This window comes from Staurois parvus, unplaced genomic scaffold (genome assembly GCF_062004578.1).
Source record: "Staurois parvus isolate SC_StPar_1 unplaced genomic scaffold, SC_StPar_1.0 ptg000011l, whole genome shotgun sequence".
In the NCBI taxonomy this organism is placed as follows: domain Eukaryota; kingdom Metazoa; phylum Chordata; class Amphibia; order Anura; family Ranidae; genus Staurois; species Staurois parvus.
In genome coordinates this window covers 1648789-1660996 of record NW_028317807.1, presented here as the reverse complement: position 1 = coordinate 1660996, position 12208 = coordinate 1648789, and the positions used below count along the sequence as shown (strand labels likewise).

Sequence of the window (12208 nt, the reverse complement as noted above, 5' to 3'; positions counted from 1 at the left end):
CGCAGGATCCTTACATGAATTAAACAACCACTGACACATTTTAATGGACATGCCCTCATCTTCAGGCTATTGCTCTGAAGAAGAGGGCATGTCCCTTGAAATGCATCAGCATTCATGTAAGGATCCTGCAAGTAATGAGACTAATCCACTATACCTTTTGTTTTGTTTGTTTACAGAAATAAGACTCTACAAGGGGGCATTGGGACATCTAAGCATAAAGTGTCTTATTTTTCAGGTGCTTTTTTATTTAATTTTGCTTTTCAGTGACAGGGGTACTTTAATACTAATCTAATTTGGACCACTGTGATGTGTGTGCTGATGTTTGGTGGAGCCTCCTAATGTTTCATAATACATTTATAGTTATTTTTGTGTTTTTCTCTTAATCTGGTGCTTGCATTTTTGAAGCCTACTGTAAAGCTGGATATCTACTCTATGCTACATTACTGTCTAGCCTTTTTTCCTTTGATTCCTCTGCAGCTACCTCATGCATTGTCAAGCCATGAGCAAAGTGTGGTTGAGAGATCCGCTACATTTTTCTGGTGTGATAATGAGCCTTCAATTCCACACTTAGATATCTGCTCTATTGCATTCACTCCCATGAGTTCTCCTGAATCTAGATTCTCAACAGGACTGCATCTCAATCCTCCACCTTCCAAAAATACTAATCCAAAAGCAAACAGTGAAAACAGCATTCCAAGACCTCATGTAAATCTACTGTGAACTTTACATTTTTTCTATGTGTGTTAAATCTTGTCTTGTCTGTCGTCTGTATAACATTATGAAAACATGATTCCTATAAAATAGAATGTCTGGCGCATTGTTCAAAAAGAATCTGTGTGTTTGAACAGCACTAGTGCATAGCTGATACCATAAGCTGTCGGCAAAAACCTTCTTTTTTAGGCACTGTCCACCAATGTCATTAGGCACTTTAACAGACAAATATGCAAACAATAACTTTCTAAAATCCAGTACTTCATGTGACAATGCTGAGGCCTTGTGGTTAGGAAAATAATACAGTGTAAAGAAAACCTTAACGTTGGAAGCTGTGGAAGCAGATGGTACGGAAGTTAGACTGTGGCCTCCCTACAGCTGATCTTTTCCCCATTACTAATTTCCAATTTGTTATGCACTGTATCTCTTTGGGAAGGGATTATCCCATTGCCCCCGATCATTGAAGACCTAATAACTGAAGTGGAAATATTTAAAAAGCAGCAGGAGAGGAACACATTTACGGGATTAAAGAAGCAGAAGCAAGGAGATGCATAGCAAGTCCACAGGTACAACCTCCTCTTCAGCAAGGAGAACAGTGATTAGCACAGTAAAGACATCATTAAATCTTACTACATCTCCTGAGACTAGCAGTTGGAGGCAGATCTCACACTGCTAATATATAGTTGTGAGGTTGGGCTGAGACACAGGAATTACACTGCCATTTCTTAGGATGAATTCCAGGTAAAAGGTGCATTTTACAGGCTATTATTTAGGCATAATCAACTTTTCTAGAAGTGTCCTATAATATAACTTTTTTTTTTTTGGTTAAGGTCCACAATAACAGCTTATAAAGTCAGCAATGTTCTTGCGCTGTTTTTTTTTTCTTTTTGCAATTCACAGATTTAATTTAAAGGGAATTTGTCACTAGACAAATGTAATTGGGACAGGGAGTTAAAATAACATATCATTCATCTTTCAGCATGCAAATGATGTCATTCTAATTTTTTATTTGATTATATTTACTCTGGACGTGACACTGCAAGCCATACATAGAAATCTCATAGAGATCTATTACATATATATTTAAGAAAACAAAGAGGTTGATTAACCTAAAAGATTAGAAACTGTTCACTTAGTTTAGTGAATAAGGTGAAGCTGTATTCACTTTAAATACATAATCATGTGAAAGGGAAATTAAGAAAAAACAGTATTTTGGCTTGCACATGATTCCATGATTAAAGTCAACATAGCTTCACCTTACTCACTAGGCTAAGTGAACTTTTACTTGGCAATGTGAACAATCTCAACCTCTTTATTAAATCAACCTGATTAAAATGACTCTACATTTCCTTTAAAAGTGGTTTCTATATCACATGCTGTATATGTGTGTGCATTCATCCATATTTTTTCATTTAAAATGTTAAGTTTGCCATTATTAGTTCAGATACTGACACCCAATTACATTGTTTATAATAATCATGGATTCCCTGTGGTTCTATCACCTTCATTCTGTTTCAGTGGTTTTCACAAGGGTGGGAGAGTGGGGGTCTTCTGTGCATTTTAAAGGTCCTGTGTTATATGCATTCAAGTGTGTGTAATCTACTCAATAAATATATAAAAAAACAGGTTCTGATTGTAAAGGGATTTTTAAAAATATATATAGACATTTAGATATAGACATGTAGCTATATGATGTACAATAAATATATTTAATTTGCAGAGAGATTTATAGAATAATTTGATGTAAATAATTGTAAAACTATTTTGAATATTGTAGGGAACAACTTGTATTGTTTTTTCTTTTCTAATGTGTTGCATCAATAAAACTTACCTGCACATAAACTGTCTCATAAACACAATAGGAAGTGAGAAAAAGTGTCTCCAAATTGAGGGGAATCCTCTCATGGACAGTAGTAAACAGAAAAGTTCCCTACTGTTCCTATTCTGGTAACAATTCAAAATTGTGAATTTTCTCCCACTTTGTCTTACTGACAAAGATCACTTGGACAAATAGTGTGAATCTCAGCAATGACAACTCATTATCAGTTTGACAGTAGTTCTAACCCTTCTTTATGGTAAAAAAAAATTACACTAAGGGTTAAAAAATATTATTATAAATAACTAACGTGAATTTCATGAATCACTATTGTATTAACACAAACTAATAGAAAATCCACTGAGTCTTTGAGTCATATACTGGTATTGCATGATAGTTTGGGTAGCAGAAACTTTCATATTCTCATGCTAGAACTTCCAGCTCCAACCTGACTAAATTGAACAGAGATCCACTTAAGTTATTAGACTGTGGAATACTAGAGCATTCTTACAAGTCATGCATCAAGCTCCTGAGAAATTTAATTATCCCATGAAATACAATGGGGATGGAGAAGGTGTGGAATGGGGGTGAAATGTACTGAATTGTGTGCGTTTATACAAGGCTTAACATATAGGGCAGATTTAAAAGACTGGACTTGGTAGGAACACTTTTGTCACCTTAACTTCTCTGCTAGCATTTGCTCTTAAACTAAGAACATTTACTTGTTTTCCTGGTTATAATCTGGCTCAGAATATTTTCATATATTTTAAATTATTATTATACAGGATTTATATAGCTCCAACAGTTTGCTAAGCGCTTTACAATATAAAGAGAGACCATACAGCAATGATACAGTTGAAAACAAGAGGGTTAGGGGGGCCCTGCTCCTGGGAGCTTACAATGTAATAGGGAGGGGCTAGTGGAACAAAAAGTAATAACCGTGGGAGATGAACTGATGGGAGAATTAGAAGATTCAGTTATTAGCTGAAGGGAGGATAGGCTTCCCTGAAGAAATTCTGTAAAGGTTTTCAGGGATTGCCTAGAAGTAGATGGAATAGGAGATAGTTGGACAGATTGGGTAGAGAGTTACAGAGGAAGGGATAGGCTCTGGAGAAGTCCTGGAGATAAGCATGAGAGGAGGAGACAAGGGAGCTAGAGAACAGGAGGTCTTGGAAGGAGCGGAGAGGACTGTTTTGGGTGATATTTGGAGACAAGATTGATGATATAGTTTGGTGTGGAGTTGTGAAATGCTTTATATGTTATTGTTATTGTTTTGAATTGTATTCGTTGAGCAATGGGAAGCCAGTGGAAGGATTGGCAGAGGGGGGTGGCAGACACGAAATAGCTGCTGAGGTGGATGAGTCTGGCAGCAGTATTCATTGAGACTGAAGAGGGGATAACTGCAATAGTCAAGGCAAGAGATAACAAAGGAATTAATGAGTTGCTTAGTGGTTTCAGTGGTTATAAATAAGCGTATTTTGGAGATGTTAGAGGTGAAGTCTACAAGATTTATACAATGATTGGATTTGGGGCTGAAAGGATAGGTCAGAGTCCAGGATTACACCTAGCACCCTGGCATGAGGGGAGGGACTGATGGTTGTATTAATGATCTTGATGGAGAAGGCTTGAAGGAATATTAGGAGCTCAGTTATAAAGATTGAGTTTGAGGAAGTGGTGTGCCACCCATGCTGATATGTCAATAAGTAATGCGAGAGGAGACTGAAGGAGTGAGGTGAGGAGTAGAGAGATAGATTTGTGTGTCATCGGCATAGAGATGGTACTTTAAGCCATGAACATTTATCAAGTCACCAAGGGAGGAGGTGTAAATGGAGAAGATTTCTGTTCTCGGACCCCTACAGTGAGAGGAAGTGGAGAAGAGGAGACAGAGTTATAGGTAAAACTGAAGGAGCGCTGTTATAGGTAGGAGGAGAACCATGAGACAGCAGCATCTTGAAGGCCAAGAGAGTGGAGTTTTTTGAGGAAGAAGGGATGGTCAAAAGTATCAAAAGCCACAGAGAGGTCTAGTAGTAAGAGTATGGAGTGGTGGCCATATAAACTTATATGATAAGATGAGATCACTAACTCTAATAATGATGGCGTAAATGCATGCTCAATAATTCTACAGGCAGAAGCCCCACCTTTGCCACTGTTGCCTAGGGCTAAAGGCCTATTGTGCCAAACTGTAAACTTCACTGTATAGCAACGTTCAGGAATACAGTTAGAAAAAAACAGTATGCAAATACTTAATTTGTTACCCTTAACTTTCTAGCACTACCATGTCTTGAGATAGTTTGTTTTTTAATCTGTAAAGTTTAATTAACTTGCTATATATTTACACATAATGTCTTAATTCAGCAAGAACTTGAACAATAATCTTTTCTGATATATGTTATGTGATTTGACTGCATTACTAACGAGCTGCAAATTGATATAAGCTGCAGGATATGGACACTATACAGTCCATATGCTGAAGATATCTTAAGATTTTGTCAGTATCACGTATTTAATCAAACTCAGCTTTACCTTAAAAACATACATGCCTAGCGCTGCGTGGTAGATGTGACATACCACGGTATAGTATACAATAGTTACTTTTTTTGTTTGTTTTAGGCTGGCAGCGTGTCACCAAAATCTCCATCCATGGATATCTTTGACATGGTTCCATTTTCATCAATGTCCCCTGAGTCAAACACCCCTACAAGGAATGGTACTCAACCTCCACCTATACCCAGCAGATCAACAGAGATCAGTAAGTTCCTGTGATCCAAACCATTTAAATACTAGTGTGCTTGGGATGACCTGAAAATCACAGCATGAATTCATTTAGTATCATGATTGATTAATGATAAGTGAATTGATTTCCTATAATATTTGTATGAAAAGTAGTCTGGTCTCTGGAGAATGATGTAATTTCATCAATCTTAAATGCCTGCATTACATAATACTCCACAAGTTATACAGATCTGTGAATCGTCACTTCCTCTGATTGAATCATCACTCATCATAAGTATGCGGTATCACTTTTTGCAAATTCATGCAGATAAGTCCCTCTCGTTCCTGTGCTTTTGTACTTCAGCTTTACTTTAGCTTTCCACCAGTATTTTTTTTAAATAAGACACAATTGAATGCCTGCTTGATATCAATAAATCTAATGTGGAGTTATATTGTATTACACTTTTCTAAGGGATTTCTTACAAATTTAGCATATGGTAAGGTACTGAATCTGATTTGGAATCCACAGTTGTATTTTCTCTCTCTTCCTTGTGAATGGAAAGTCGATGTGCTGTGTGTATGTGCTATAATTGCTGTCAGAGACATTTAACAAAGAAGTGCTCCTTGTCTCGAAGTCTATTCTGTCAGCCCCATCTTGTGTTAAGGCTGAGTGATGTCATCATTTCATTTTGGTGTTCAGAATGTATATCTCCTTCTATAGACTTCACTTTGCCATTTTTTTACATTTAAAGTTAATACAACCGATGTTGAGCTCTTTATCTTCTGTTAAAACTGTATTCCTTCAATAGCACATCCGGTCATTCATTTTCAATTTTACCTTCATGCACTTGAGGAGGATTAAGGAGTCCAGATTGATATTAACTTACTAAAATTGTATTTTGAAGACCCGTTTCTTGATCTGTCTAGTAACATGATCCATTTCTGAAATGTATTTATTTTTTAAAGCTGAAGTCTAGGGATAATCTTTATTGCATAGCTACATTGATCCAGCTTGGTACTTATAAAGTCCCATTTGATAGTACTGGATTGTTGCAAAGAAGTAGAAAGAAAATGGTATTTATACTTAATAACTGAAATATTGGGTCAATGAATTTATCTTTTTCTAGTAAGTATGCATATTTCACATCATTCGCTGTGGAAGGTGACAATCACTGTAGTAGTCACCATGTTCCATGATCGAGCAAGGTAGATAGGCAGGACAGTGATAACCTCGCCCAACCAGTCTCATAGTCATTGAAAAAATACAACACATTCTGTGAAGTATGGCAGTGCTGAATAAGTGATCCCCTTTGGTCATTTTGCAGAAGCTGATAGGCACAGAACCTGGAAGATTGTGGTGATCACTGTAGTAGCAATTAACTTCTACAGTGATTGTCAGCTCAAGTATAAAATACTGCCACCTTTTCTGGGTACAGGGAACTGCAAATCCAGCACTGTGATTGTGCACCTGACTGCCTGTCCCTTCAACTCCCCTTCCCTCCCCTTCACTTTAGTGAGTCCACTTCTGGATCCTAAGATGACCCCACCACTGGATATCCAAAAAGAAATGTCCTTGTTATGCAAGCAGAGATGTGGACACCTGAAGAAAGACCCATACAGTAAATAAACAGGCGAGGAGAAGATGGAACATTACGTGATCATGAATTTAGGTAAGTAAAAAAGTGTATTTAAGCTAAGTAAGTATAGTAGGAAGAGTAGAAAAGAGGGGGAGAGTAAATGTTCCAGTAGAAACTTTTTCCTATGGATGAGCAAATGTGTCTGGGTTCGCTTTGCTGGGTGTTCACTGAACTCATTGTGAAGTCCAAAAATTGCAAACCTAAATTCAAACCCTTACTGAAGTCTAATGGGTGAGAATTTTGAAAATCTTTGTAGGTCATTTTCTAATCTAATAATGGATTGTAAAAAAAGGGCATGGGGAACTCGACATTGCTATGGGGACAATGCAATTGTATTAAAATATTGTACATCATGTGAAGGGTCCACCTTTCAAAGTGACGTCAAGGGCAACATAAGAAAAACACCAATCCTTTTACTGATTCTTACAATTCAATGCTTGGGTGATGCCTTTAATCTACTGTATGTGTGGTGTCATGCAACAATACTATTCTCATGGACAGCATCAGCGACACCATATTCCCGTATCACACATTTTGGTTGTGTATTTGATTTTTTATTATTATTATTATTTAACTAAAAAACAGCAGCAGCGCCCCATTCTGATTCATTACAAAAGGCTTTTTTAGATAGCAGTAAGCTTTGGTGGTACACCTGTTATATTTATTGATGTGTAATAGGGCTAAATTGACCAGTAAAAGTAGAAGACACAAGAGATCTAAAAGCTAAGATAGGAAAGTGTACTCTTTAAAAAAAAATAACACTAAGTCCCTCAACTCGTATGAATCGACCAGAGGCAAAACAATTTAAAAGTATAGTTTGTGACGTTCGTACTTCTCAATACCACACTATATTGTCTTAAGAATTTAATAAAATGTCAAAAAAGAGTGAACAAAACATTTAACAAGCAAAACCCTGCATTCCCCCCTCCAATACCCATTTTCCAAATTATTTCCATATATATAGACTTCACATATGTGTTTGGATGAAATTGGCTAGCACCAGAACAATGCAAATACAATACAAGACAATAGCCATAAATAATGTGTAGTGGCTGACCACTATGTAAGCAGCTTAGGGAGACATAAGGCCACTTTTTTTCTTAAAATAAAAATTACAATCTTTTTTTTGAGAGATAACAAATATTGTACAGTGTTTGAATGATATATAAGCAGCTTGATTAGGCTACAGCGTAAGATGGAGTGATGAAGTAGATTTTATCTTCAAACAAACATTAAAGTGTATTATTTCAGAAACAATAATCACAAATATTGTACAGGTGCTGGACAGTATGTTGGCATCTTTTTGGGCTGCAGTGTAAGAGGAAGAGACAGAGCAGGTTATCCAGAAAAAAAATGTGAGTATATGATTTAAGAGACAATAGCAACAGATGTTGTACAGTAGTTGGACAGTATGTAGGCACCTTGGTTAGGCCACAATGTAGGAGGGAGAAATAAGAGGGAGAAATAAGAAATACGTTTTATCCTTAATAAAAAATTAAAGTGTGTTATTTCATAGACACTAACCTCAAATATTGTACAGTTGCTGGAGAGTATATAAGCAGGTTGACTGGGCTGCAATATACAAGGGAAACATGGGACATTGTTTATCCAGAAATAAGTATTAGTATTATTTCTGAGACAATAGCCACAAATATTGTACAGTGGCTGGTCAGTGCATAAGCAGATAAAACTGTGGTAACCTTATATATTGCACCTTTACAGTGTCAGATTAGGCCACATAAATTAAGGCTTAATGCAGGATTGGGGGAGTTTTACTAAAACTGAAGCTGGCAAAATCGGGTGCAGCCGTGTATTATAACCAATCAGTTTCTAGGTTTTATTGTCAATGCTTATTTGAACAAGCTAATGATAGAAGATGAAATGGTTACCATGCACAGCTGCACCAAATTCTGAGTGCACCAGTACACCAGTAAATCTCCCTCTGTGTGGAACCTTTATATTGCCAAAGCCCCGGAATAGGCCAGGACTTTAAAGCTTAACACTTGATTTATCCTGCAGCAAACATTACACATTTTATAGCAGTAAACACACCACACTGCAGCCCACAATGATGCCATTGGAAGCAAATATGTGAAAATTGGCCCAGACTGTGGAGCTCTGTGGAGTGGCCTTGTGGTTAGCAGTGGCCTTTATCCAGTGCCATTCCATGGATTAGAACAGCTAGAACAGCTACTGGAGGGGGTAAACTTAAGAACACTGGAGGATTTGAAAAGGGAAGAGGGAAGGATTTTCACTAAGATGGATATATGGAGATATAATCAATTAAAACAATATGTGGAGAAATTGACGAAGCCCCTTAGAACTAGGAAAGAGTGGAATGAATTTGAGAAATTTTTAGAAGACCGAGGTGATGGGAAACACAGCACTGCTAAAGCATATAAAGCTCTCACGGATTTAGATAGTAAGTTTAAGTTAAAGTATATAGAAAAATGGGAAAAGGATTTAGGAGTGGAGTGGGAAGAGCACAAACAGGGGAAAATATGTAGAATGGTACACGAAAATATTAGCATGCGTGAGGTGGAAATGAATTTTAAGTGTTTGACAAGGTGGTATGTTACACCGGTGATAGAGCACAAGATGAGGGAGGAGAAGCAACCTTGGTGTTGGCGAGGATGTGGAGGGTTGGGCACGATGTATCACATATGGTGGGAATGTCCAAAAATACAAATATATTGGGAAAAAGTTATAGATCAAATCACGATTATCACTGGAATGGAGATAGGATTGGACCCTGAAACCTGTCTTTTCCATAATTCAATATTATCTGTAAATAAATATAAAGAACTGGGTATATTGTGCTACCTAAATGCAGCAAAAAGTCTGATTCCTAAGTTTTGGCGTAAAGTTGAGGCACCGAGGGAAGAGGATTGGATGAACAGAGTGGACCAGATTGCTAGATTGGAAAAACTTTATTATATACAGGAAGATAGGATGGTGACATATCGTATGAAATGGGAAAAATGGGAGGAGTTCACAGTAAAGGTAAAGGAAGGTACTGAGTAAGTAAACATAAAGAAAAGGGAAAGAGAGGACAAGAAGAAAGGAAGGGAGAAGGGGAAAGGATAAGGAAAAAGGAGAAAATATAGTAATTAGCCTTTCTTTCTTTTTTTTTTCCTTTTCCAAACCTTGTTATCCAGAGGATATGAGATACAAGTCGATCACACAGATGTCAGGGGTATATTGTGGTGGGGTGGGAGGTGGGAGGGTAGAGGGAAGGGGAGTTATGGAGAGAAAATGAAAATGATACGAAATGAGTGTTTTATGAGAATTTGTAATGTTATATTTTCCATTATGAAATGTGTATTGTTTTACTTGAAAAATGAATAAATATTTAAATTAAAAAAAAAAAAGAACAGCTACTCCCTTTAGTCCTCTGTAAGCTGTCCTTGCCTCCATCACTGCTATCTTTCCATAACTTCCCCCCTCTCTTAATTCTACCACCCACGTACAGTCTTCCACTTCATCACCGTCACCTCCCTTATCACTGGAGCCCAAATGGCATTACGTTGCAGCTATAGGAACATCACTGGAAACTGCTACCCTCTGCCTAATGTGTCCCCCTACCTCCATCCCATCCATGTTCTTAGTGCTCTCTTCCTCAGCATCAGATAACAGGAATCTTAGCATAACCTCCTACATCAAATGATTGGTGGTGTGCTAAAATAATTCAGATGAAACCTCCATGCCAGTTTCTGGTGAATGGTGGGATTAGCAGAAGAGGGGGAGGATAAAGACGGGGTGCATTTTCACCAGGTGCAGAAAATTAACTGCTCTCTGCCTGGGGGTAAGAGGAAAAGGAAGGCTTTGTGAGTCACTCAAATATATACTCTGTATGCTCTGGCTGTATAGCATGTCCACTGCAAGAAAGAAAAGTCAGACTTGTTCTGTCTCTCATTTGTGCCCATCCACCGCTTTGTTCTGCAGGACCTGTATGTCTACAAGTAGAACCTCTGCCATTTCCTTTAGGCTTTTTGTTTGTGTGTGTAATAGAGGAAAATAAAAAGATAATAAGGACCGATAAAAAAAAATGCAAGGTGGTGCGGGCAGCAGCTAAACAGCATCTGAAATTGCTGCTGACACGCACAAAAATGTATTCCAAGAAAGGACTGTTGAGGTCTATGCACTGTGAACATAAAGAGGGGATGGGTTACACAATAATACACCACACTACAATTCACAGTAAGGCAGTACAATACAGCACTCTATATAGCACTGTAGTGTACTGTATAGCACTGTATAGCACATCTATCTCTACCTACCCACACACTGCCAGCTCTCACTATCTACTCTAACACATAACATCTTTCATTATAGGCCATTCTAAGCCACCTCACCAAAGTTCAGAAGCCAGGAAGTGCACTAATGGCAGTTGCTATGGCAGCAAAAAATCATATTATTTCCCTGTGCCTGCTATTAAGTGGGATTTGCCATGAACCCAAACTTAACCTGAACCTGAAGCTGGTCCCTAGCGTTAGTGCTACTCATCTCAGTTACTTTGCCTAGGAAATTCTTACAGAAATGCCTCTTGTAGGAAACTGACCAACTAAATGTAGCACATGGCATGGGCACAGAAGCATGAATAAAGTATTTGGGTAATTAATATTAGAGATATAGCACAACTCCAGTTTAACATTCCCCGACATATTAGCATACATTAAATGTCAGAACAAACATTTTGTTGTAATTTTCCTCATCTCACTAAGTTTTCAGCATTAATTTTAGTGTGTTATGGATAATACAGAAAGCTGAGTCTCCACTTGACAAATCTGAAGAAAGGGTATAAATTGTGGTTCCTGCCCACAGGAGGGATAATGGCAGTTCATGCAGAACCCAGAAAGAGAAGGGCACATCTAAATGCACAACAATACCAAACACTACACGGTGCAATTGATTTACTAAAGGCAAAATAAAGGAATTTGCCCTTGCAATGGAATTTTCCCATAGCTGAATGAATGTAGTGAAATTCATGTTGCAAAAAATACCCAATCACATGTAGTGAAAATTAAATAAAAAATGATATTATTGCTTGCACATGATTGGATGATGGAAGTCAGCAGAACTTTATGTCATTTACTAAGATAAATGCAAATTCTATTGCAAAGTGAACAGCCTATTTTTCTTTAGGAAATCAACCCCCAGAGTGTACAAACACTGAGCACTGACTACTTTTGCTAGCCTTTCTTTTTCTCTTTTTCTAAATATTCAGCAATAAACCACATCTGCTGTCACAACTCCTTCTGCCCTGACCACAAAGTGCCAGCACACCTCATAGGTCCCTTTGATAACAAGTAAAGTCTTTGGTGATGGCAAC

At 37.6% G+C, this 12208-nt stretch overlaps 1 protein-coding gene across 5 annotated transcripts in view; it reads left to right on the top strand.

Annotated features, from left to right (window-relative positions):
• Positions 1–12208, top strand: part of GULP1 (GULP PTB domain containing engulfment adaptor 1) — a 639668-nt gene that overhangs the window by 581307 nt on the left and 46153 nt on the right. For 4 of the 5 annotated variants that reach the window (XM_089670051.1, XM_089670042.1, XM_089670060.1 and 1 more), the window contains 2 exons: positions 478–705; positions 5138–5276. In XM_089670051.1, coding sequence (XP_089526177.1) covers positions 478–705; positions 5138–5276 — 367 coding nt within the window. The remainder of the gene's footprint in view (positions 1–477; positions 706–5137; positions 5277–12208) is intronic. The other variant, XM_089670069.1, reaches the window with a different exon arrangement.